The sequence below is a fragment of the Scyliorhinus torazame genome, chromosome 23, assembly GCF_047496885.1.
Source record: "Scyliorhinus torazame isolate Kashiwa2021f chromosome 23, sScyTor2.1, whole genome shotgun sequence".
NCBI lineage: Eukaryota > Metazoa > Chordata > Chondrichthyes > Carcharhiniformes > Scyliorhinidae > Scyliorhinus > Scyliorhinus torazame.
The window spans coordinates 59,396,150-59,424,133 of record NC_092729.1 but is presented as its reverse complement, the minus strand read 5'-3'; the positions used below and the strand labels follow the sequence as shown (position 1 = coordinate 59,424,133).

The following is a 27,984-nucleotide window of genomic DNA, read 5'->3' as shown; positions in this document are numbered from 1 at the left end:
ACAGGGGCTGTTATTCTTTGTAATATACACAGAGACTGTTGTTACCTATAATAAACACAGTGACTGTTCTTCTCTATAATATTCACAGAGACTGTTATTCTCTCTTACATTCAAAGGGACTGTTATTCTCTATAATATACACAGGGGCTGTTAGTCACAATAATATACACATAGAATGTTATTCTCTATAATATACACAGAGATTGTTATTCTCTACAATATATACAGGGGCTGTTATTCTCTATAATATACACAGCGGCAGTTATTCTCTATAATATACACAGAGACTGTTGTTCTCTATAATATACACAGACAATATTGTTCTCTATTATATGCACAGGGACTGTTATTCTCTACAATATACACAGATAATGTTATTCTCTATTATATACACTGGGACTGTTATTCTCTATTACATTCACAGAGGCTGTTAATCTCTATAATATACACAGGGGATGTTATTCACAATAATATACACAAGGGCAGTTATTCTCTATAATATATACAGAGACTGTTCTAGTCTGTAATATTCAGAGAGGCTGCTATTCTCTATAATCTCCACAGACACTGGTATTTTCTATAATATACACAGAGACTGTTATTCTCTATAATATTCACAGGGACTGTTATTCTCCATAATATGCTCAGCGACTGTTTTTCTTTATAATATGCACAGCGACTGTTATTCTCTCTTATATACACAGAGTCCGTTATTCTCTATATATTCACTGAGTGTATTATTCACTATAATATCAGCAGAGACTGTTATTTTACTTGATATGCACAGTGGCCGTCATCGTCCATAATATACTCTATGGAGTGAAGCGGTATTTCCTGAATTCCATCAGCCCCTACCCTCCCCAACCCGAGTTGATTTTCTAGTGACCATCTGATACTGATCCGCACTTGTTCTGGTCTATCTGGCACTTCAGAGTAAGCACCTTCCCGACGTCGACCCTTTCCCAACTGAGCTGTGGTTTCGACTACGTCGGTTTGGTCCCTGTACTGTTTGTTGCTCACCCGTATGACGTCGGCGTTTTGGATCTGACTGCAAACCCCTGAAGGTTTCGCGGAATCGTTCCAAGTATTGCCAAATTCTGGGTCATGGAAATTCCGTCTCTCTCTCTATCTCTGTCTCCCCCTCTATCTCTCTCTGGGTGATTTGGAGAGGAAGCTTCAGAAAAAGGAAGCAGGTCTGGAACAAACCGGGCGTCAGAGGAACAGTTTGTGCAAACTCTCCGCAGCCGCACTGCTCTATAAAGGGGCTCCGAGCAAGTGCCGGGCAGAGGCAGGGCAGTCGTCACAACCACTGCACTCATCGGGTCGAGACACCATCGCTGCCCGTCGCCAATCTCAAGACGTTCCTTTCCTCTTCGGGTCGATTGTGGTCATGATTGTGGTCTTCAAGTGTCGTTTTCGATTGTGAATTTCAATTGTGGTCTTCGGTTGCGGCCTTTCTCACAAGGGGAGCTCGATGGATCCCAACTCCTCCTTCAGCAACGTGACCTGCCACCCGGCTGTCGTCAACTACCGCTACTTTGGCGCCCTGCTGGGGATCCTGGTGACGGCCGTGGGGACCGTGGGCAACGTCATGACCGTGCTGGCCTTCGCCACGGACAAGAAGATCCGCACCAACCTCAACGTGCTAATCCTCAACCTGACGGTGGCCGACCTCATCTACTGCGCCTTCCTCCAACCGGTGACGACCGACACCTTCATCCACTTCGCCTGGCGGCAAGGCGAGGGCATGTGCCGTGTCTTCGGCCTGGTCCTCTTTCTGGCTAACTCCGTCTCCATCTTCAGCCTGATCCTTATCGCCATGAGCCGCTACGTCCTCATCTCGGACACCCGGAGGTTTGACCGGGTCTTCTCCCGCCATATGATGCCCTTCTTCGTGGCCCTGCCCTGGTTGTTGGGCCTGGCGCTTTTCGGGCCTCTCTGGAATATCTATGTCTTCCTGCCGCCAGTCTGCACGTGCAGCTTCCACCGGGAGCGGGGGAGGCCTTACACCACCATCCTCATGTTCTTCATGTTCGGCCTTGGGCTCAGCTGCATCGGGATCTTCTACTTCCTCATCCATCGCAAGGTGAAGGCGGCGGCCCAGGCACTGGACGGGTACCGGCTGGAGGGCGATGGTCGCGGGAGGAAGCCAATGGCGGCTGGGGTCTCCACGGCGGACAGTGGGATCGCCGACGGCCCCAGCGCCAACTCCCTGTCCGGGGAGGCGCCCACAAGGTCGACTGATGCCACGAGCGTTGAGACCGCAGCCCCTGGCACCGAAGTGGTCTTCCAGGGTGGGGAGAGCGAATCATCCGGCTGCCAAGCCAAGAGGAGCAGCAGCGCCGAGTTCCGGAAGGTGACCCGCATGTGCTTCGCAATGTTCCTCGTCTACGTGACCTGCTACTTCCCCTTCTGCTTTCTGCATGTGGTGGACGGGAAGAAGCGGGCCCCCGTTCTCGTCCACATGGTGGCTGGCAATTTCACCTGGCTGAACAGCTGCATCAACCCCATCCTCTACGCCATAATGAACCGACAGTTCAAGGACGCTTACTTGGGGGTTCTCCGCAAGGGAGCCAACCTCTTCACCCGCCCGGGGAGGCAATAGGAAGTTTCTTTGAGCACACCTTCCCACCTCACTCTCTCCATTCCATTCAAGAGTCTGTTTCCTAGGAACAGGACACGGTCATTCGGCCCCTCTCCTCCAGCCTGTTACACATCAACAGGTGGAGGTCATTCATCCATCCCACGCCTCCTTTAACTTGGTGAGGCCACGACTGGAAGAATTTTGGCATCCTTATGTGAGGAACTTTGTTCTTGCTCTGGAGTGAGAGGTTTACCAGACCAATTCATTGGATAACGGGACTGACGTTGGAGGAGAGATGGAGTCAAATAGCATTGTGTTCTCAGGAGTTCAGGAGAATGTTTGAGGATCTTATAGAAACCTACGAATTTACAACAAGACCCGACAGGGTAGATGCAGAATGGACGATCCCGATGGTGGGAGTTTCCATACCAGGGGGGCCGAGGTTTGAGGATACGGGGTAGACCGTTTAGGGCAGAGATGAGGAGCAATTTCATCATTTAAATATTGGTTGGTCTGTGGAGTTCGCTCCCACAGAAAGCAATTGAGACCAAAACAGTGTATGTTTTCGAGAAGCGGTTCGATTTCACACTTGGTGCAATGGAATGTGAGGGGGTGGGGAGCAGGTGACTGAGTTTTATTAAAAACGTAGAATGCCGAATTCATTTTTTTTTCCAATTAAGGGGTACTTTAATGTGGCGAATCCACCTACTCTCCACATTTTTGGGTTTTGGGGGCGAAACCCACGCAAACAAGGCACTGAATGTGCAAACGCCACACAGACAGTGACCCAGAGCCGGGATTGAACTTGGAACCTCGGCGCCCTGAGGCAGCAGGGCTAACCACTGCGCCACCCGGCTGCCCTACAGGTGACTGAGTTCGATAATCAGCCAAGATCAGAATTAAGATCGGAGCAGGCTCAAAGGGTAGAATTGACTCCACATATTTTCTCCAAGACTCAGACTGTTTTTCTTTCTTGGTGTTTGTCTGGGAGTAAATATAACACTTAATGGGGTATTGTGTCACTGCATTGATTTAGGGGTAATTATAAGATATTGTCTTATGTGATGTTAAAGTTATTTTCATGCTGTGTTAATAAAGTTTTGTTTTAATCGACCACTTCGTCGTCTCGTTGTGGGATCACACCTGGAGTACGGTATCTTTCCGCACAGCCTTAAGGGAATTTCGGCCCAGTTTCCGACCCACCACGGGTCGGTCGGGGGCCGTAATGGACACACAGGCTGGACTTGGCGGCGAAGGGGAGGCTCTGCGCCGACTCCGGCTCCTCACCGTCAACCTCCGGCTTCCTCCGGCCAGGCGTATTCCACAACAACGTCCGCGCGAGGTGGGACGGTCCCCCACCCCGTTCCGACTCTTCGCCCTCCCGCTTCTCATCTCTGAGTCGGTGTCCATCTTCAACCTGGTCACCTCACGTTTCTTAAACATCCCCTGCTGGATTATACATTCAGGCTGTAGACAGGGGTCCGCGCAGGCGGGAGTCCCCGAAACATAGTCAGGACGGTGAGGCGAAGATCGGCGACGTGGTGTGAGATCTCCGTCAGTCCACCGGCCGAGAACCCCACAGCGCCCCTTTTCTCCGATACAACCTCCTCAAACGGCAGGGAGAGGAGGCCCGTGGCCTCGGACAGAGATAGAGGGAGAGAGAGGGACGGAGAGAAAGATACAGATGGATATGCCCTCTCTCCCTCTCTATATATATAAATAGAGAGAGCGGGAGAGGGAGAGACAGACAGATAGAGAAAAAGGAAGATAGAGAGAGAGACAGAGAGAGAAAGGTATAGAGAGCGAGAGACAGAAAAAGAGAGATAGACAGGATGAGACAGACAGAGAGTGAGAGACGAAGAGAGAGGTGGAGAGACAGAGACCGAAGGAGAAAGAGACAGACAGATAGACAGACAGAGAGAGAGAGAGCGAAAGAGAGAGAAGTAGAGGATGAGCGAGAATGACACGGAGAGAAGGAGATAGAGAAAGACTGACAGAAAGAGAAAGTCAGCGTGTCAGGGAGAGACAAACAGAGCGACAGAGACAGACGGAGGCAAAAAGAGAGAGAGTAGAGTGAGAAGGACGAGAGAGAGAGAAATAGAAAGTTAGAGAGAGAGACGCAGAGAGATAGGAGAGAGAAAGAAACACCGGCAGAAAGAGAACGTCAGTGAGGGGGAGAGGCAGAGAGACAGCGCAAATCAGGGGGAGAGAAGAGAGAGACAGAGGGGGAGTCGGTGAGATAAAGAGATAGAGAGCGACAGAGAGAGAGAAAGGGCAGCACGAGGTCCCAGGTTTTATCCAGGCTCTGGGTCACTGTCCCTGTGGAGTTTGCACATTCTCCCCGTGTCTGCGTAGGTTTTGCCCCCACAACCCAAAGATGTGCAGGCTAGGTGGATTGGGCACGCTAAATTGCCCCTTCATTGGAGAAAAATTGGGTACTGTAAAAAAATTTTTAAAGAAGAGACAGAGAGAGAGACAAAGAATAAGGGGGGGACAGAGAAATACAGGGCGAGAGAAAGAGGCAGAGAGATACAGAGAGAGAGAGAAAGAGATAGAAAAACGGACAGACTCAGAGAAAAAGACAGAGAGAGATAGAAATAGAGACATACAGAGAGCGACTGAGACAGAGAGAGAGAGACAGAGACATGGAGAAAGAGAGAATGATTGAGAGCAAGGCAGAGAGAGAAAGTGAGAGGTTAGGGCGAAAGAGAGAGATATAGAGAGCGGAGAGACAGAGAGAGAGAGAGAGCGGGAGACTGAAACAGACACGAAGAGAGACAGACAGAGACAAATAGCGACAGAGAGAGCAGGAGAAAGGGAACGAGACACAGAGAGAGAGAGTGACAGAAAAACAGAGATAGGGAGAGAGATAGGCAGAGAAAGAGTGGGAGAGACAGGCAGTCAGGGAGAGACGCAGTGAGAGGGCAAGACAACGAGAGAGAGAGACAGAGATAAAGAGAGAGAAAGAGAGAAGGTATCAGACAGAGAGAGACAGAGAAGTAGCGTGAGAAAAAGCGAGAGGAAGTGGGGGAGGGGGCGACGCAGAGAGCGGGGGAGAGAAAGAGAGATAGGGAGAGAGAGAGAGACGCAGAGAGAGATCAAGAGAGAGAGCGAAGACAGAGAGACACATGCAGTGCCACAGGTCTGAGGTCCGACAAGCATGCTTCCACCGTTTCCCTCTGCTTTCTACCATTGAGCCAATTGTATATCCAATTTTCCCTCTGTCCCTTGGGTTCACAGGGATTGGTTTTTTATCCAGATTTTAATTAAAAGAGCACAGATATGTATCCAGTGTGGGTATGTGTGACATTTCAAAGACATGTTTGTTTAGATAATGTTACTCTGCATCTGCTGTTATTATTCTTTGAAGTGACCTTTCCACCCTAAGCCCTCCTTCTGCTGCTGATAAACATATCACTCACATACAAGCTCCATCCTGCTCACTGAATTTAATTTTTTTTCTCGAGTAGCTAATTATTTTTTTCTTTTCCAATTAAGGGGCAACTTAGCGTGGCCAGTCAACCTAACCAGTACATCTTTGGTTTGTGGGTGTGAAACCCATGCAGATATGTGGACAATGTGCAAACACTGTTGGGGAGGTTTTAACCTAATGTGGCTGGGGGATGGGAACCAGATTAGGAAGTTAGAAGTCAGTAAACAGGCAGCAACTAAAGCTAGTAAGGCACTAGATAATAAACTCAATGTGACTAAGGGGAAGAGTAGACAGGGTCGAGATGATGAACGCAAAGGGACAGGTGGTCTGAGGTGCATTTGTTTCAATGCGAGAAGTGTAGCAGGTAAGGAAGATGAATTTAGGGCTTGGATTAGTATCTGGGAATATGATGTTATTGGTATTACGGAGACTTGGTTGAGGGAAGGGCAAGACTGGCAGCTAAATATCCCAGAGTATAGATGCTTCAGGAGGGACAGAGAGGGAGGTAAAATAGGTGGAGGAGTTGCATTACTGGTCAGAGATGATATCACACCTATGATTAAGGAGGGCACGAAGAAAGATTCGAGAACTGATGCAATAAGGGTAGAACTAAGCAATAGGAAGGGTGCACTGACATTGTTGGGACTTTACTACAGGCCTCCCAAAAGCGTGCGTAAAGTAGAGGAACAAATATGTCGACAGATTATAGAAAAATGTAGGAGCAATAGGGTGGTCGTGATGAGAGATTTTAACTTCCCAACATTGAATGGGACTCATGTAGTGTTGGAGGCGTAGATGGAGCAGAATTTGTAACGGGGCATCCAGGTCAGTTTTTTAGAGCAGGATGTAAATAGTCCAACTCGGGAAGACGCCATACTGGACCTGGTATTGGGGAATGATCCCGGCCAGGTGGTTAAGCATTCAGTCGGTGATTAATTTGGGAATAGCGATCAGAATTCCGTAACTTTTAGAATACTCATGGACAAAGACGAGGGTGTCCTAAAGAAAGAGTGCTAAATTGGGGAAAGGCCCAGTATAACAAAATTCGGCAGGAGATAGGGAATGTGGATTGGGTGCAGCTCTTTAAAGATAAATCCACATTTGAAATGTGGGAATCTTTTAAGGAAAGGTTGATTAGAGTGCAGGACAGACATGTCCCTGTGAAAATGAGGGATAGAAATGGCAAGATTAGGGAATCATGGATGACGGGGGGAATTGTGAGACTAGCTAAGATGAAAAAGGAAGCATACATAAGATCTAGGCGACTTAAATATGATGAAGCTTTGGAGGTATATCGGGAAAGTAGGACAAATCTCAAACGCGCAATAAAGAGGATAAAAGGGGTCATGAAATATCATTGGCTAACAGGGTTATGGAAAATCTCAAAGCATTTTATACGTATATAAGGAGCAACAGGGTAACTAGAAAAAGGATTGGCCCACTCAAAGACAAATGAGGGAATTTATGCGTGGATTCAGAGGAAGTGGGTGAGATTCTTAAAGAGTACTTTGCACCGGTATTCACCAAGGAGAGGGACATGACGGATGTTGAGGCTAAGGATGGATGTTTAAATACTCTCGGTCAAGTCGGCAGAAGGAAGGGGGAAGTTTTGGGTATTCTAAAAGGCATTAAGGTGGACAAGCCCCCGGTCCGGATGGGATCTATCCCAGGTTACTGAGGGAAGCGAGGGAAGAAATAGTTGGGGCCTTAACATATATCTTTGCAGCATTCTTGAGCACGGGCGAGGTCCCGGAGGACTGGTGAATTGCTAATGTTGTCTCTTTGTTTAAGAAGGGTAGCAGGGATAATCTCGGGAATTATAGACCTGTGAGCGTTACGTCAGTGGTAGGCAAACTGTTGGAGAAGATACTGAGGGATAGGATCTATTCACATTTGGAAGAAAACAGACTTATCAGTGATAGGCAGCATGGTTTTGTGTAGGGAAGGTCGTGTCTTACAAACCTAATAGAATTCTTTGAGGAAATGACAACGTTAATTAATGAGGGAAGGGATGTAGATGTCATATACATGGACTTCAGTAAGGCGTTTGATAAAGTTACCCATGGCAGGTTGATGGAAAAAGTGAAGTCGTATGGGGCTCAGGATGTACTAGCAAGATGTACAAAGAACTGGCTGGGCAACACGAGATAGAGAGTAGTGGTGGAAGGGAGTGTCTCAAAATGCAGAAAGGTGACTAGTGGTGTTTCTCAGGGATCCGTGCTCGGACACTGATGTTTGTGATATACATAAGTGATCTGGACGAAGGTATATGTGGTCTGATTAGCAAGCTTGCAAATGATACTAAGATTGGTAGAGTTGCAGATAGCGAGGAGGACTGTCAGAGAGTACAGCAAAATATAAATAGATTGGAGAGTTGGGCAGAGAAATGGCAGATGCATTTCAATCCAGGCAAATGCGAGGTGATGCATTTTGGAAGATCAAATTCAAGAGCGGACTATATGGTCAATGGAAGAGTCGTGGAGAAAATTGATGTACAGAGATATCTGGGAGTTCAGGTCCATTGTACCCTGAAGGTGGCAACGCAGGTCGATAGAGTGGTCAAGAACGCATACAGCATGCTTGCCTTCATCGGACGGGATATTGAGTACAAGAGTCGGCAGATCATGTTACAATTGTATAGGGCTTTGGTTAGGCCACATTTGGAATACTGCGTGCAGTTCTGGTCGCGACATTACCAAAAGGATGTGGGTGCTTTAGAGAGGCTGCAGAGGAGGTTCACCATGATGTTGCCTGGTATGGAGGGTGCTAGCTTTGAAAAAGATTGAGTAGATTAGGATTGTTTTCGTTGGAAAGACGGAGGTTGAGAGGGGACCTGATTGAATTCTACAAATTATGAGAGGTCTGGACAGGGTGGATAGCAACACGGTTTTGCCAAGAGTGGGGGTTCAATTACAAGGGGTCACGATTTCAAGGTGAGAGGGGGAAAGTGTAAGGGAAATGTGCGTGGAAAGTGTTTTACGCAGAGGGTGGTGGGTGCCTGGAACGCTTTGCCAGCGGTGGAGGTAGAGGTGGGCACAATAGCATCATTTAAGATGCATCTAGACAGAAAGATGAACGGGCGGGGAACAGAGGGAAGTAGATCTTTGGAAAATAGGTGACAGGTTTAGATAAAGGATCTGGATCAGCGCAGGCTGGGAGGACCGAAGGGCCTGTTCCTGTGCTGTAATTTTCTTTGTTCTTTGTTCCACACGGGCATTGACCCAGGGCCGGGATTCGAAACTGGGTTCTCAGCGATGCAGTCCCAGTGCTAACCACTGCGCCACATGCCGCCTTCTCACTATTTTTGAAAAATACCTTTAGAGTATTTAATTATTTTTTCTAATGAAGGAGCCATTTAGCCTGGTCAAGCTACCGCACCTGCACATGTTTGTTATGTGGGGGCGAAACCCACGCAGACACGGGGAGAATGTGAAAACTCCACATGTACAGCGTTTCTGTCTCCCGTGTCAACCATTATCGCATGGATTGCTGAATTTCCCGTCGCCTATTCTATTGAACACACGAAGGTTGCAGGATAAATGCTGCTGACAAACAGCAGCTACTGCACTGTCTGCATTGAAGTCTACGCCCTCTATACAGATCTCTACATCAATGACACGTCCAGTCCCAGCAGACTAATAGAAAAGGCTGCCGTTTATATAGTTAGATGTGAAAAATGTTACAAGAGTAGCTTTCCAACTGCCACAAACGCCTAACGCGGTGTATGCAACTAATGGAGGTCCAGGCTCGAGCAGCCGAATGGCCTACTCGTGTCCGAATGTCTAAGATAATGATGATCTTACGTTCTTAGGAAAGCTCTTCAAATGTATGGAACAAAAATGATGAAATAGTTGACTTTGTCTGCAAACTCTGAACGTTTTCCAGATCCCCACGTGGCGAGATCAAGACAAAGAATATAAATGTAAGTGTCCGTGCTCCAATACGGAGCAGGTGGAAACATTGACTATGACAATCAAGACTTTGCTATATGTTAAACAATCCTGAGCACAATAACTGCAATTTTGGCAACCTTTAGTTTCGGCCCATTCTACACATCCGTGCCTCAGTGATGTGCAGAGCTCCAGAAGACTGCTTGAGGAAGTAGTTTAAAAAATAGCTGCCAGATGTGACTATTGCTTGAATTTTTCAGGAGGACTGTTTGGTTGTTCAAGTGTTAAAGGCAACAATCTCGCAAATATCACAAAGTGGCTTTCCGTGAGCAGAAACCTGGAAACAAGACTCAAAAATCAGCCAACATTGAGAACGTGGTCACTATTTGAGACGACAGCATTAGATTTGAGGTGTCAAGTTTTGGGGGAAAAAAGTGTTTTGAATTCAAAGATGCTGCAGATGATAGAAAGAGGAACTTCGACACGAGCAGGAAGGACGGTGACTCAGAACTAACAGAATATCGCAAAATATATTGACTAAACATTCCCGCACTGGGTTCACGTTCTGCCCTCCAATTCAACTTCTAAAATCTCGTGATGACCCTCGTTCATGAATGGGCCCTGTCGATGCCGAATACCCCACCCCATTACTTGATCCAGGTTGAAAGCAGATAAGGATATGATTGCCTCTCCTCGGGGAAACAGTGGTGCTGGAGGCCTGAAGGCCTCTATAACTATGTTTGTAACTGCAAATTCCGTGCAGGTTCACTTCACAATGTGGACACACGTTCTTCAGCGTTGTCACCACGTTTGTAAATTCCTTCATTTCTGTGGCTTTGGGACACTCGACTGATTGGTCGTTATAGAGGGAATTCAGGTCGAACCAAACTCTGATGTATCCAGGCCACGAGCAGATCAACTGTCTCTCATTTCCAATTGATACTTTTCCACCCTCCAAATCATGGCATGAAGTCATTCCGTTGTGTTCAAGTATTATGTAAATCCAAAACCCTGACTCTATTTCTCTCCGCAGATGCTGCCGGACTTGTTCAACGTATCCAGCATTTTCTTTATTTATGTAACATAGGGTAAGCACCCAGCTAAATACCGAGCGGTCAGTATTTACTCCAAAGTATGAAATGTGGAATTGAGAAGACATTTTAACCCAGAGAGTGGACAGAGTATACAATATGGTACTTTCTAAAGTAGTTGTGACAAAAGTAGTATCATTTAGGTGTGTTTTATCTGGAAGTGAGTGGTTGATCTAAAAGATGATGAGGAAGTGGGGATGAGGTTGGATTAACCAGGGAGCGAGGAAGATTGTGTTCTGTATCAATGACAGTGCAGGAGATGTGGGGCCGGATTGCCGCATTATTTTTAGCAAATGCAAATATATTCAATTGATTCCAGTCCTGAATCGTTAGAAAATGCATTAATAGGGAAGCACGGTGGCGCAGTGGGTTAGTCCTGCTGCCTCACGGCGCCGAGGTCCCAGGTTCGATCCCGGCTCTCGGTCACTGTCAATGTGAAGTTTGCACAATCTCTGCGTGTTTGCATGGGTTCCGCCCCAACATCCCAAAGATATGCAGGCTAGGTGTATTCGGCCATGTTAAATTGCCCTTTAATTGGAAAAAAATAATTTGGTACCGTAAATTTATTTAAAAAAGAAAATGCATTAACTAGAAGTCTACGTATTTAGTTTGGAACTTTACACAAGTGATCCAATGTAATTTAAACCTTACAGCGGGAGCAGTACACGCGAGTAATTGCTGTTATAAACAAAAACAATGAAAACATAACGTGGCAATGCCGTTCATATTTCTTCAGTTGTAAATATTATTCAACCTTCCGAAGTGAAACAGTCCTATTAGAGCAGCAGGCGAGTTCAGAGGAATTTATTTATGGACATGTCTGAAATCCAGTCACATCAGTGCGGAAACATATTTAACATTGGGACAGCCCCCTCTAAACTAATGCATTTCTCTGCATCATCTAAACTAAAGGAAATGCAGCAATAAGTGGGTGACCGTCAAATTATCGGAACATGGGCACCCATCGCATATGTCCTTGGGCTCCCAGCTGCTCATAATCTATGTCAAGGTGTTTGATGTGGTGGAGGTGGGAACGTGTTTCAAACGCAACAGTGCTTCATAATGTTGCTGTCGACACAGAACTAGGTGGATAAATTAGCAGTGGCGGCGATGAAAGGAGGCATCAAAGGATTTAGGCAGATGTAAATAATTGGAGATGAATATGCGAGGGACAATAATGGAGGATAATGAAATATTGTCATGTAGAAAATCAGGGAGGATCGACGAACTGAGAGAGTATTTCAGAAATAGTGAGAAACCTTGATATCCGAGGTGACTTGCATAAGATTACGTATATGTAAATACAAGCCCACATGCAGGTTCATCAGTGAACTACGAAGGTAAAATATAGGCTGGCTTTCGTTGCAAGAGGATGTTAGTCCAGCAAAAGAACGTTTTGCTTGCCACGCCTGGAACAATGGTAAGCCATCATTTGTGGGCATTGTGTATAGTTTTGTCCTCCTTGTGTAAAGGGGAATAAGGGTACAAATGAGACAGAATCGAGTTTTAGATTGATGCCTTGGGGAGTGTGGGTAACCTCCCACGCGACATTGAGGATATAGACTCCTGCCTTCCTTCCGATGAAGGAAAGCATGCCGTATGCCTTCTTGACCTCCCTATCGACCTGCCTTCAGGGTACAATGGATCTGAACACCCAGATCTCTCTGTACATCAATTTTCCCCATGGCTTTTTCATTTGCCGTATAGTTCGCTCTTGAATTGGAACTTCCAAAATGCATCACCTCGCATTTTCCCGGGTTGAACTCTGTCTGCCATTTCTCCGCCCAACTCTCCAATGTATTCTGCTGTATTCTCTGACAGTCCCATTCACTATCTGCGACGCCACCAATCTTAGTGTCATCTGCAAACTTGCTAATCAGACCACTTATACCTTCCTCCAGATCATTTATGTATATCACAAACAACAGTGGTCCCAGCGTGGATCCCTGTGGAACACCACTGGTCACAGTTCTCCATTTTGAGAAACTCCCTTCCACTCGCACTCTATTGTCTGGTACTTTATGTTCAGCGGACGGTATTGGCTGATTATTGAACACTGGGTTTGTTCTGTCACAACGGATATTTATGACTCTCGGGTCTGGACAACATTCGAGTTCCTCCACCACATTCTAACCCCGTGTGTTTCATTTGCCCTGATTCTGCTGCTCAATGTTTGCACCGTCAGACACATTGTCGTGAGCAGCAGGGCCCGCAGGATATTGCGGGATCACAGCAGTCGGGACAGTCCCAGAGACACAGAGATGGAGAGTCGGAGGAAATCTATCATTTTACTGTTTATTAACTCAGCCAATTTCATCCTGTTATTGTCAATGTTCATGATTTTTTCCCCTGTGGAACAGGATTGGTTTTGTTGGGTATACGGCTGTACGGCTGGATGTTTATGTTAGAAGGTTGAGGGGTGATCTGATCGAAGTGTTGGAGATACTAACAGGAAAAGACAGCTCAGCTAACATTTATGCTGGTTGAGAGAGTAAAAGTACGGGGGTGCGGTCTAAAAAATAGGGCCTGGCCGTTCGGGAGAGATCAGACATAACGTTTAATTCCGAGATAGATAGGTTTTTGTTCAGCAAACATATTCAGATATCTGGGCCAAAGGCAGATACGAAATGAAATGATAATCGCTTATTGTCACAAGTTGGCTTAAAATGAAGTTACTGTGTAAAGCTCCTTCTTCATATGTCAGTCCTGCCATCCGGGAAATTAGGGTGATAAACCTTCGTTGGACACCCTAAATGGCAAGAATGCCCTTCTTGAAACTCGGAGACCAAAACTGCACACAATACTCAAGGAGTGGCCTCACAAATGCCCTATATAACTGCAGCACGACATCCCTACTCCGATACTCAAACCGTCTCGCTATGAAGACCAGCATGCCACTGGAGTTCCCCACCGCCTGCTGAGTCTACATGCCAACTCCCCGACTGTTCCACCATGACACCCAGGTCACGGTGCACTTCACCTTTTCCTGAACTGCCACCATTCTGATAATAATATGCATTCCTCCTTTTGCCAGCAAAGTGCATAACCTCATATTTATCGATTATTTTGCATTTGCCAAGTATTTTCCCACTCAACTAGCCTGTCGAAGTCATCCTGCAAACTCTTTGCATCCTCACTGCACACACTGCCACCTAGCTTATTACGTCTGCAAATTTGGAGATATTGCATGTAATTCCTTCGTCCACATGATCAACGCATATTGTGAAGAGTTGGGGCCCGCGCACAGTTCCAGTCTACGTATCATAGAACATTACAGCGCAGTACAGGCCCTTCGGCCCTCGGTGTTGCGCCGACCTGAGAAACCACTCTAAAGCTCATCTACACTATTCCCTCATCATCCATATGTCTATCCAATGACCATTTGAATGACCTCAGTGTTGGTGAGTCCACTACTGTTGCAGACAGGGCATTCCACGCCCCTACTACACTCTGAGTAAAGAACCTACCTCTGACATCTGTCTTATATCTATCTCCCCTCAATTTAAAGGTATGTCCCCTCGTGCTCGACATCACCAGCCGAGGAAAAAGGCTCTCACTGTCCACCCTATCCAATCCTCTGATCATCTTGTATGCCTCAATTAAGTCACCTCTTAACCTTCTTCTCTCTAACGAAAACAGCTTCAAGTCCCTCAGCCTTTCCTCATAAGATCTTCCCTCCATAACCAGGCAACATTCTTGTAAACCTCCTCCGCACCCTTTCCAATGCTTCCACATCCTTTCTATAATGCGGCGACCAGAATTGCACGCAATACTCCAAATGCGGCCGCACCAGAGTTTTGTACAGCTGCAACTTTCAGGGATCTATGTACATGGACACCTAGATCCCTCTGCTCATCCACACTTCCAAGAATTTTACCATTCGCCAAATATTCCTGTTATTCCTTCCAAAGTGAATCATCTCACACTTCTCTACATTAAACTCCATTTGCCACCTCTCAGCCCAGCTCTGCAGCTTATCTATGTCCCTCTGTAACCTGCTACATCCTTCCACACTGTCGACAACACCACCGACTTTAGTGCCGTCTGCAAATTTACTCACCCACCCTTCTGCGCACTCCTCTAGGTCATCGATAAAAATGACAAACAGCAACGGCCCCAGAACAGATCCTTGCGGTACGCCACTTGTAACTGAACTCCATTCTGAACATTTCCCATCAACCACCACCCTCTGTCTTCTTTCAGCTAGCCAATTTCTGATCCACATCTCTAAATCATCCTCAATCCCCAGCCTCCGTATTTTCTGCAATAGCCTACCGTGGGGAACCTTATCAAACGCTTTACTGAAATCCATATACAACACATCAACTGCTCCACCCTCGTCTACCTGTTCAGTCACCTTCTCAAATAACTCGATCAGGTTTGTGAGGCATGACCTACCCTTCACAAAGCCATGCTGACTATCCCTGATCATATTATTCCTATCTAGATGATTATAAATCTTGTCTCTTATAATCCCCTCCAAGACTTTACCCACTACAGACGTGAGGCTCACCGGTCTATAGTTGCCGGGGTTGTCTCTACACCCCTTTTTGAACAAAGGGACCACATTTGCTATCCTCCAGTCCTCTGGCACTATTCCTGTAGCCAATTATGACATAAAAATCAAAGCCAAAGGCCCAGCAATCTCTTCCCTGGTCTCCCATAGAATCCTAGGATAAATCCCATCAGGCCCCGGGGACTAATCTATTTTCAGCCTGTCCAGAATTGCCAACACCTCTTCCCTACGTACCTCAATGCCATCTATTCTAATAGCCTGGGTCTCAGCATTCTCCTCCACAACATTATCTTTTTCCTGAGTGAATACTGACGAAAAATATTCATTTAGTATCTCGCCTATCTCTTCAGACTCCACACACAACTTCCCATCCCTGTCCTTGACTGGCCCTACTCTTACCCTAGTCATTCGCTTATTCCTGACATACTTGTAGAAAGCTTTTGGGTTTTCCTTGATCCTACCTGCCAAATACTTCTCATGTCCCCTCCTTGCTCGTCTTAGCTCTCTCTTTAGATCCTTCCTCGCTACCTTGTAGCTATCCATCACCCCAACTGAAACTTCACACCTCATCTTCACATAGGCCTCCTTCTTCCTCTTAACAAGAGATTCCACTTCTTTGGTAAACCACGGTTCCCTCGCTCTACGCCTTCCTCCCTGCCTGACCGGTACGTACTTATCAAGAACACGCAGTAGCTGTTCCTTGAACAAGCTCCACTTATCCAGTGTGCCCAACATTTGCAGCCTATTTCTCCAACCTATCGCCCCCCCCCCCCAAGTCACGTCTAATGGCATCATAATTGCCCTTCCCCCAGCTATAACTCTTGCCCTGCGATGTATACTTATGCCTTTCCGTCACTAACGTAAACGTCACCGATTTGTGGTCACTGTACCTAAAGTGCTCTCCTACCTCCAAATCCAACACCTGGCCTGATTCATTACCCAAAACCAAATCCAACTTGGCCTCGCCTCTTGTTGGCCTGTCAACATATTCTGTCAGGATATTTGTACAAAAAACGACCCATCTAATGTACTCGAACTATATATTTTCCAGTCCATATTTGGAAAGTTAAAGTCTCATATGTTGCCTAGTTTCTCGTTTGGTTGCGTGTTTCGCTTCCCTCTTTGTATTGCCCAACCGTGCCCACTGCATCCTGCTGTCAGTGGAGTTATCTGATGGGAAAGGAAACAGACTCATCCAAACCCACAATGGGGAAGTTCGTTGTGGTCATTGCGATTAAACAGGCTTCATTACTGAAAGTCCGCAGTTTTGGATCAAGTAAACAGCAATCTTAATGCCACGTTACATTTTCTGACTCACATCTATGTAAAGAGGCTGAACAATGAACACCAATGCTTCATTCGGCAATTAGCAAAACACACACACGAACACAAATATATATAAATCACTTTCGATCCGGATCTTTCTGAAATAAACCTTGTTTCACGAAATCATCAGCTAATGGAGGCTGTTTGCCGCCATCAACAATTATTTCATCTTGGGACTTATTTGGGTTATACTTTTTGGGTAAAAATTGTGCTGAATTCATCAGGCTGCGTTGGCACGTGGTCAATGTGGGAGAAATCCCCAAGCCACTACTGCCAGCTATAAATTGCAGCACACTCAATTCATAATGCGAGATTAGCATGACGACACATTGGTTAGCACTTCTGCCTATCAGCGCCAGCGACCCACTTTCGAATGTGGCTTTGGGGGACCGCCTGTTTAGAGTTTACACGGTCTCCTTGCGTCTGCGCGGGTTTCCTCCGGGTGCTCCATTTCCTCCCACAGTTCAAAGATCTGCAGGCTAGATTGACTTGCCATGATAAATTGCCCCTAGTCTCCAAAGGTATGCGGTTTGGAGGATTGGCAATGGTGAATTGTCCCTTAGTGTCCAAAGTTGTGTTGTTTTATGGGGACAGTGTGGGGGAGTCACCTAATGTAGGGCGCTCTTTCGGAGAGTCGATGATGACAGTAGTCCTTCAAAAACTGTCAGCATTCACTCATATCTCAGAAATGTTTTAAACGTCATGGAATATATTCTACGAAGGTGAAGAATACAAGATGACATTTCCAATATAGGAGCAGATACTTATTTCTACCAACGCCCTGTTACATCATATTGAACACAATGATTTACAGGTTTCCAATATTTACCTGTTTCACAAAGAAAGAATGGGGCAAGATGGCAGATTACAGGAGGTGTATGGGTCATTTAAAATTTGGGCTGGCAGGTGGCAGCATTGGGAGTTTTCATAAAATCATTGTATTCAAGGGAGGAGAGCGCCCATATTTATCAGACAGAGTTATGGCCAACTTGTCCAGAAAACTGATTTGCTTATGTTGACAGTTATCTGCACATCAATGGAATCGTGTGCCCCTGCAGGACACACATCAATAGGACGAGTTGCCTTCAAAACTGTGCATTCCTCCAGTGTCTTAGTCAGCCTAAAGACAGCACTCAGTCGTAATAGATCAATCCATCAACAAGTCAAATATGGAGGCAGAAGTAAGGGTGCGCTCCATGAGATCAGTGAAAAACAAACAATACTGTTTGGTTGGATAAAGTCGTCTGCTAAGCCTAGATGTGAAAATGTTCAGAATGACAGCAATGTGCTGGATTTATGACTTAACCTGTATAAATATAGTCAGACATTGAAGTTTGCAGAGTGCCATATCGGATCCTTCTCTGGAATTGAACTCTCCCTACTGGCTGGAAGAATTCTGCAATCTAAACCGGTACCCACGTCTTCAATGATTAATTTGTGCAATTCGTCCACAACTATTTAATGTAGTCGGAAGGATACTCTTATTGAACCGTCGGACTGGCTCTGCACAAAGGGAGCGCCTAATTCATTTACCAAATATTCTTAGTGCTGCAAGCTTGCCTGAGGCCGGTCTGGTCAAGTATCATAAAAGTCTGTCGAGTAGAACTCACAACAGGAGGCAAATTGATAGATTGCAGAGCCATTTATATGGGCTAGACTTGCTGGAAATTGCGCAGGCGGCCGAGGCTCGGAGACAGATAGGAGTTGAAGTCGTGTTGACAATGTAAGGACTAGTTCTGAACAGGTCGGAGGCCAGACCTCCATTGGATAACCAAATGGAGCAGAATGGTGCTGTCGCGATGTAACATTGAAGCATAGCTGGTATTTAGGAATGGAAAGTGAGGTTATATGAACAAAGTTGAATTTAAAAATATTCATTTAAAAAAAAAGTCACCAGGACTGCAGAAAAGAGCAGAGAAGATACCTTCAGCAGGGAAGAAAGAAAGTACCAAAGAGCTTCAGGGTTTGACCCCGAGCTCTATAACAGAACAAGAGACTGAGATTACAGTTAAACGTATTAACTGAAGTCAGGAGACAAAATTGCATTCACTGGGAAAGGCCTCATCAACGAGTTTGATTCAAGAATAAGCCAACCTTGAGCGAGAGGTTACAGGTGTATTCTGATAACATCCCGAAAGATGTTCAGGAAGGAAATATTGAGTTTTATAAGCTTCTAAATACATTCGGCTACAGGGATAGTGTGTTCGTGGCACAGTGCAATAAAAAGGATGAGGCGTTAATGGAACCGGTCAGTAATTTGAAAGAGAGACTGCCCCATCGTTCAGCTCGATGGACAGGAAATACAAACCAGAATATGTTACACAAGGTGCACAATTAGACCAAAAATGGAACCCATGAGAGCTATCGTGGCTCTGTAGAACACATGTTACTCTTTTAAACTGTGCGCAGCTATTGGAGAGGTCCCGAAACAGATTTAGTAAGGAGCGGTGTAAAACAGATCCCTTCATATGTTAGATCACGAGGGTCAAAGCAAGAGACGTGTACCCACAATGCCCAAGTTGATATCAAACATTATGTTGTGAAGGGGGGTGGTGATGTAAGAAATTAGAATGGGACAAAGAGTTAAAACGTTGAGAAAGTTGTGTTCTGGTACATTGTTTGAACAAAGGTAGTGTAGGATTGTGTAACTGCAGGTCTGGGCTGCGCCCGTCCAGGTTCTGCAGAACAATTAACCCTTTCAGGACACGTGTTATTTAAAAAAAAAAATAACACCTCCACACAGCTTTTGCGTTTTCAATGCAGATTCTTAAAACATAAGATCGCAGGAAGGGTTTTGAAAGATTAACGAACCAACGGCAACCTCAACCATAGCTGGATGGCACCTCATCAAATTGTTGAGAAGCAGAAATGAAGCATTTTACCACAAGAATAATGTGGACAGGCCGTCTGCTGTTTTTCTTACTGGCTTACAGCGTAGAGGTTACAGGAACATCGACTGGACTGGATTTCAGAACAAAGGCTTTGCCCAAATATTCTCTTAACAGGTGCTAGCCGGTGAGAATATGTTACAATTTAAGCACTGCAAGCTTATTATAATTTCCGCCGAGATCATTTCATAGTGCAGTACACACATATTGTACGCACATCCCAGACTTGGAGACATGTATACATTTTCCTGGATCGGAGGCCAGGGACACTGTGGCGAGTGACTCACATCCTAATTCACCACAGATGTCCATGGTGTGATAGAATTCTCTCCACTTGCCTGTATTAGTGCTGCTCCACAAACAATCAAGAGGCTCGACTTCACGGATGACAATGTAATCCGTTTGATCGATAACCAATCGTCAAATGTCACTCTCTCCACCATCGCAGGACAGTATCCTTTATCATCTGAATATTCATTTCAGGAGCTCTTGGAAGCTCATAGGAGAAAACCTCCCAAGATCTCTAACGCTCCCAATCCAGAACAGCAGGAGCAACGTACACATTAGATCAGACCACCTGAAAGTTCCCTGACAAGCCGCTCACCATCTTAACTTATAAATGTAATACCGTTCCTTTATTGTCTCTCGGTCACATTTCTGGGACTTCCTGACTGGGAGGGGATGGGCCTCATGCTTCACCTCTTCAGATTCCGTGCAATCTCATGTTAGAAATGGCGCATGCTCCATGAAGCAGTCTTGAAGATTTTCAGTCGAATGATAGCAGTGTTTCAGTGGTGAGATCACCAGGAGTGCTGGTGCACCGACACCACATGGACACAGTTCAGCACCATTTTATCAAGGGAAAGAAGGGACTGCCATGAATGAAAAAGTACAAACATAAAAACTGTACCTCGCCTTGTCAAGGTATAAGGAACCTCTTTTAAATCCATATCTGAACATTGCGTCCCTTTAATTCCTGTCTAGCTGGCTGGTCCAGCATTGCAAAATTAGGGTTTAAACGGCTGGCTTTCGGTTTTGACCCCCGCCCCCCCCCCCTTCAGCCCCCGTGCTTTATATGTTCGTTGAACTGGCCCAAAGTAATTCCCCTCCATGTTGTGTTCTGTGTGACAGGGTCACGTGAAATACCTTTGATGGACTTGGCCGGGAGCCCCTTGGCGCTTTTGGAATTGCTGGTCTTGTTCGATTCTCGATTGATATTGCTGCAGTCCCTCAGAACCTCTGGAAAAAAAGGCAGGATCCATTTTGGTTTTCATTCTCTGACAGTAAGCCTCGATTGTCGCTATCACCTCACTCCCTGTCAAGTTTTAATGCTTCCAGCCAGCCTGTGGAAGTGCCAGTGGAGGCTAAAGATCTCTTTCAGTTAAGGACTTGTGCCTGACCACCTTCTTCTTCCTGCACAACGTGGGAGCTGTTAGCAAGTAATCCAATTGATTATGATTAGGCAACTATGAGACCAGAGATCTGAATTCACTCTCACCTGTTGAATTCTTCCTGAGGTTACAGAACAGAGAGAGGGGCTGTTTTACAACCCATTCAAGGCGTTCCTCTTCAGAACTTCAGTGTCACTCGGTGAGGGCTGGTTTTCCATCTGGTGGCCCTGACATAGAATTGCACAGACTTGAGGGGAATCTTCTCTGTCAAGCCCAAGTCACTGAAAGTCAAGGCAATGTCCCAGGCGAAGCATTGTCACCTGGGCGTTCAAAGTGAAGCCAAATACTAGAACATGCAAACCAATCGATGGTACACAACACCTCGCATTCTGAGGTCACCAACTGCAAAAGCCGCTATGTCAGCAGCCAAGATTATCATATCTCGTCCTGTTTAATTCCCATTATTTACATCCTTCCGCTTCCCCACTGTGTGACTTTCTTGTGGAAGTGTAGGGTGGAAGGGGTGTGATGGGACTAATTGGATCAGCGGACTGTTGCTCGATTATTACCAGGATATATTTATCTCTGCTAATGTTATGAATAAACTGTTTCTTTATGTTTTTTCTGAGAAATCTGGTGCCTGTATGTCATTGTTGCATTCTTGAATCAAATAACTCAGGAAAACATCCAGATTATTGGTGAATTCACGTACTTTGGGGCTCTGGAGCCTGTGGGGTTGTAAACTACCGCGCACTAGCCGACGGTGTCACATCGAAGGACCTTAGATCGTCCTTAGCACGTTGAAAACAATGCCTTGTCTTTCTGACACATGGTCACTTTTACGTGGGGACTCCGTCTGTCAATTTTCAAAGTGCAATTTCCGACATATTGTACAGTGATAATTTGCATTTCATCAATTTAACTGGTGAATAATTTTGGCTCGGATTCACTGTATTGTTCCCCTGACCTTCGTCCAAATAATGTTCTCTTCTGCCTTCACATGGGAGTGCAGAAAAGTTTCAATGGAGGAAGGGTGACACATTGAAGCGTGTAATGTTCCTCAACATTCCCTATCATTCCTGAGTAGGATCCACAATATGAGTGCTGTCTATTCAGTACCACTTATATACAAGTATGGAATAAACCCAGACGTGAGCCAACTAAATGTACTTATTGAGTACAAATCATTGAATGGAAGAAACGGTGCCCTCATGTATATGATTTCCACCATGGGCAGAGTGCAATTTGAATGAAAACCAACATTGTTTGAACCATGAACTGCTCACTATTTGAGCAGTTATTTAATTCTTTATTTGAATTGTAGAAGTGTGCATCAATACTGTATGAAACTTCCCATAGATTCGCTGAACTCTATATCAATGGACAGTTCTATGAAGTGGACAATTTAGGATGTGCAGGTGACGTAGATTGGCCATGATATATTGCCCCACATCGTCCAAAGAAATGCAGATTAGGTGGACTGACGACGCCAGATTGACCCTAAGTGTCCAAAAGTGTTCAGGTTAGGTGGACTGACCCCGCTAAAGTGCCCCTTAGTGTCCAAAGATGTGCTGGTTAGGTGGAGTGGTCATCAGAAATTGTCACTTAGCATCCAAAGATGTGCAGGTTAGCTGGAGTTACCAGTCTAAATTGACCCTTTGTGTCCAAAGGTGTGCAGGTTAGGACGATTGGCCATGCTAAATGTTCTCTTCGTGTTCAAAGATCTTCTGATTAAACTGATTGGCCGCGCCGAATTAACCCTTAGTGTGCAACGGTGTGCGGTTTACGTGGGGTTACGTGGATAGCTTGGTGGAATGGGCCTAGGTGTGGTGCTATTTTAGCTTGTCGGTGCAGTTTCGATAGGCCGGATTTCCTCCTTCCCATCTGCAACTTAGTGGTTCTATGCTTTATGTTTAAAGAACACAGGTTTCCAGCAAACCAAAACTCAGTGCGGCAAATGGGCCATGGAACTCCATAATTAGTTTATACAGTGAGCATGACGAACGGTTTTCCTTTGTAGAAGGAATCCTAAGTAGGAAAAAAACACACATTTCACATTTAGTCAAACCATTTATCAGAGAACACGGGATACACATGCTCGCACAGGGAACAGGAGTAATCTTGAACGTTCTTTGGAAAGGTCTGTCTAGGATGGCTCACTGGAAGTTGCAATGCTGCTGCCGGTAAAGTTTATTTAGCTTTGGGCACCTCTACTCAGATTCTGCTCATTTTTATCAATTACATTCCACGGATCTAAGGCATTCCATACAAGAACCTACGTATACGATGTGTCAGGTTTTGGGCACATCAGTATGAATTCTGTCGCTACACGCATATGCTCCCATATGCAAAGCATGCGTTGTAAGCAATAAGGGATATCAACAAAAACTACAATATAGGTGAACAATAGGCGTTCATCTTTAAAATTCTTAATCTTTACCAGCGAGCTTTTAAGCATAATTAGATATTGGACAGAAACGAAAATCTGATCATTGGAGTTGCACACCTGTGCTAAAACCATGCTTCATTCGGTGCTCAAATTGGGAAATCAGCTTTTGGAAAATGTGTAAGGGTAATCTAAACACTTCCGTCAGCTTCATAATTCTGCAATAAGGGAGTTCATTCTATCTGACACCATTTCGGTTACAGATTTCGAAGTTGCATATGTCAAGCAGACGGTAATCAGAACGTTCTTTTCCTCCATTTGCAGATCAGAATGAAAGCCAGTCTCCACTAATGCGGATTCAGCACGTCCACCAACAAATTTGCACACCTGAACTCCTACTGGTCGTTCTACACGATTTCAGAATATATAGTCTACAATGAGTAACATGGAAAAAGGAAAAGATTAGTGTATGAACGTATCCATCCATCCATCGATCTACCTAACTATCTATCTATATATCTATTTTTAAAAATTAAATTACAGCGCAGTACAGGCCCTTCGGCCCTCGATGTTGCGCCGACCTGTGAAACCACTCTAAGGCCCATCTACACTATTCCTTTTTCGTCCATATGTCTATCGAATGACCATTTCAATGCCCTTAGTGTTGGCGAGTCCACTACTGTTTCAGGCAGGGCATTCCACGCCCTTACTATTCTCTGAGTAAAGAACCTACCTCTGACATCTGTCACATATCTATCTCCCCTCAATTTAAAGCTATGGCCCTCGTGCAAGACATCACCATCCCAGGAAAACGGCTCTCACTGTCCACCCTATCCAATCCTCTGATCATCTTGTATGCCTCAATTAAGTCACCTCTTAACCTTCTTCTCTCTAACGAAAGCAGCCTGAAGTCCCTCAGCATTTCCTCGTAAGATCTTCCCTCCATACTAGGCAACATTCTGGTAAATCACCTCTGTACCCTTTCCAATGCTGCCACATCCTTCCTATAATGCGTCGACCAGAATTGCACGCCATACTCCAAATGCGGCCGCACCAGATTTTTGTACAGCTGCAACATGCCATCATGGCTCCGAAATTCAATCCCTCTACCAATAAAAGCTAACACACCGTACGCCTTCTTAACAACCCTCTCAACCTGGGTTTCAACTTTCAGGGATCTATGTACATGGACACCGAGATCTCTCTACTCATCCACACTGCCAAGAATGTTACCATTATCCCAGTACTCTGTCTTCCTGTTATTCCTTCCAAACGCATCAACTCACACTTTTCCGCATTAAACTCCATTTGACACCTCTCAGCCCAGCGCTGCAACTTATCTCTGTCCCTCTGTAACTTGTAACATCCTTCCGCACTGTCCACAACTCCACGACTTTAGTGTCATCTGCAGCTTTACTCACCCATCCTTCTACGCCCTCCTCCAGGTCATTTATAAAAATGACAAACAGCAGTGGCCCCAAAACAGATCCTTGTAGTACATCACTAGTAACTGGACTCCAGTCTGAACATTTCCCATCAACCACCAGCCACTGTCTTCTTCCAGCTAGCCAATTTCTGATCCAAACTGCTAAATCACACTAAATCCCATGCCTCCGTGTTTTCTGCAGTAGCCCACAATGGGGAACCTTTTCAAAAGCTTTACTGAAATCCACATACACCACATCAACTTCTTTACCCTAATCCACCTGTTTGATCACCTTCTCAAAGAACTCAATAAGGTTTGTGAGGCACGACCTACCCTTCACAAAACTATCTCTAATCAAATTATTCCTTTACAGATGGTTTGGCATCCTATCTCTTATAAACCTTTCCAAGACTTTGCCCACAACAGAAGTACGGCTCACTGGTCTAGTGTTACCGGGGTTGTCTCAACTCCCCTTCTTGAACAAGGGGACAACATTTGCTATCCTCCAGTCTTCTGGCACTATTCCTTTGGACAAATATGTCTTAAAGATCAAAGCCAAAGGCTCAGCAATCTCCTCCCTAGCTTCCCAGAGAATCCTAGGATAAATCCGATCCGGCCCAGGGGACTTATCTATTTTCACACTTTCCAGAATTGCTAACACCTACTCCTTATGAACCTCAAGCCCTTCTAATCTAGTAGCCTGAATCTCAGTATTCCCCTCGGCAACATTGTCTTTTTCCTGTGTGAATACTGACGAAAAATATTCATTTAGCACGTCTCCTATCTCTTCGGACTCCGCGTACAACTTCCCACGACGGTCCTTGACTGGCCCTACTCTTACTCTACTCATTCTTTTATTCCTGACAATTCTATAGAAAGCTTTAGGGTTATCCTTGATCCTACCTGCCAAAGACTTCTCATGTCCCCTCCTGGCTCTTCTCAGCTCTCTCTTTAAGTCCTTCCTATCTAACTTGTAACTCTCGAGCGCCCTAACTGAACCTTCATGTCTCATCTTTACATAAGCCTCCTTCTTCCTCTTGACAAGTGTTTCGACTGCTTTAGTAAACCACGGTTCCCTCGCTCGACCACTTCGTTCCTGCAGATACATACTTATCAAGGGCACGCAGTAGCTGTTCCTTGAACAAGCTCCACATTTCCATTGTGTCCATCCCCTGCAGTTTTCCTCTCCATCCGATGCATCCTAAGTCTTGCCTCATCGCATCATAATTGCCTTACCCCAAATATAACTCTTGCCCTACGGTATATACCTAACCCTTTCCATCACTAAAGTAAACGTAATCGAATTCAATGGCAGCCATTAGCTGCTGTGCCCTCTGAAGGTAGCCAAATGTATTTCCAATAAAAACCTTCCCAGATCTAAAAAATATCACTACTCACCATTCCCTGGCAATTACATAAAATCGAATTGTGGTCACTATCACCAAAGTGCTCACCGACCTCCAAATCTAACACCTGTCCTGGTTCATTACCCAGTACCAAATCCAATCTGGCCTCGCCTCTCGTTGGTCTATCTACATACTGTTTCAGGAAACCCTCCTGCACACATTGGAGAAAAACGGACCCATCTAAAGTACTCGAACTATAGCGCTTCCAGTCAATATTTTGAAAGTTAAAGTCCCCCATAACAACTACTCTGTTGCTTTCGCTTATCCGGAATCATCATTGCAATCCTTTCCTCTACATCTCTGGAACTTTTCGGAGGCCTATAGAAAACCCCTAACAGGGTGACCTCTCCTTTCCTGTTTCTAACCTCAGCCCATACTACCTCAGTGGACGAGTCTTTATCAACCGTCCTTTCTGCCACCGTAATACTGTCCTTGACATACAATGCCACCTCTCCCCCTCTTTTACCACCTTCCCTGAGCTTACTGAAATATCTAAACCCCGGCACCTGCAACAACCATTCCTGTCCCTGCTCTATCCATGTCTCCGAAATGGCGACAACATCGAAGTCCCAGGTACCAACCAATGCCGCAAGCTCTATCTATCTATCGATCTATCTATCTATCTATCTATCTATCTATCTATCTATCTATCTATCTATCTATCTATCTATCTATCTATCTATCTATCTATCTATCTATCTATCTATCTATCTATCTATCTATCTACCTATCTATGTATTTACCTATCTATTAATCTATCAATACATCTATTCATCTCCCTCTCTCTCTCTCTCTATCTATCAACCTGTCTATCTAACTTTTTATCTATCTATCTATCTATATCTCTCTTGGAAAATTATACGTACCATTACATTTATTTGCGGAGGCTCATTTACCTCTTCATCTGAAATAAAACACATGAATGGCCCATCAATAAATGCCTGTTCCAATATCGATATAGTGGATGGCAATCGAGACGAGGTAGGGACGCAGTGGTATTGTCACGGAAGTGGCAAGTTGGCAAAGCTCGTGGAGTGACCTGGGGACCCAGGTTTGACCCCCCCCTCCCAAAAGCAGATGGTGACATTTGAATTCAATAAAAAAAAGTCATGCCCACAATGTGGTGGATTCGTAAAGGACCTCTGAAACGCCATTCAATTCAAGGGCAATTAGAGAATGGGCAATAACTACTGGCACAGCCAGCTACACACACATCCTGTGACCAGAAAGTCAATGTACATTGCAGCTATCGTCCAGAAGGGGAAAAAAACATTTCGGGAAGCAATTTGCCAAATTTTAAAATCACGTTGTAAAAATGGAAATATGTTTGAGTCATTTTGCCGGATTCTGAGAAATAAACTGTTTCTGGTTCTTTCATTTCCAACACCGTTCCACGTTTTCAGGTGCAACAGAGGCATAGAATACAAAGATGCCTATCCAATGTGCGTTTGACCGGCATCTATTGAATCCATAGAGAGACCACCCCGCCCCACCCAGCCCCTCCATGGTTATTCAGGCTAAAACAATGGCATATTTGTGCCTTTAACATTCAGACCTGTTTTTGATATTCGGGGACTAGAACGATACATGAGTGAAAAAACAGTAACATACTTACCAAACATAAGCAGGAGGAGACCATTTGGCCCT

At 45.2% G+C, this 27,984-nt stretch overlaps 1 protein-coding gene across 1 annotated transcript; it reads left to right on the top strand.

Moving 5' to 3' along the window:
• The first annotated feature begins 1,379 nt into the window (after positions 1 to 1,379).
• On the top strand, positions 1,380 to 3,697 carry LOC140399609 (G-protein coupled receptor 84-like). The gene has a single exon (XM_072489134.1). It carries the CDS (start codon positions 1,475 to 1,477, stop codon positions 2,603 to 2,605), a length of 1,131 nt encoding a protein of 376 aa, XP_072345235.1. The 5' UTR covers positions 1,380 to 1,474; the 3' UTR covers positions 2,606 to 3,697.
• The last annotated feature ends 24,287 nt before the right edge of the window (positions 3,698 to 27,984 follow it).

What these genes read in the sequence shown, in the direction of transcription:
- LOC140399609 (XM_072489134.1), top strand. Translation starts at nt 1,475, where the DNA reads ATGGATCCCAACTCCTCCTTCAGCAACGTGACCTGCCACCCGGCTGTC.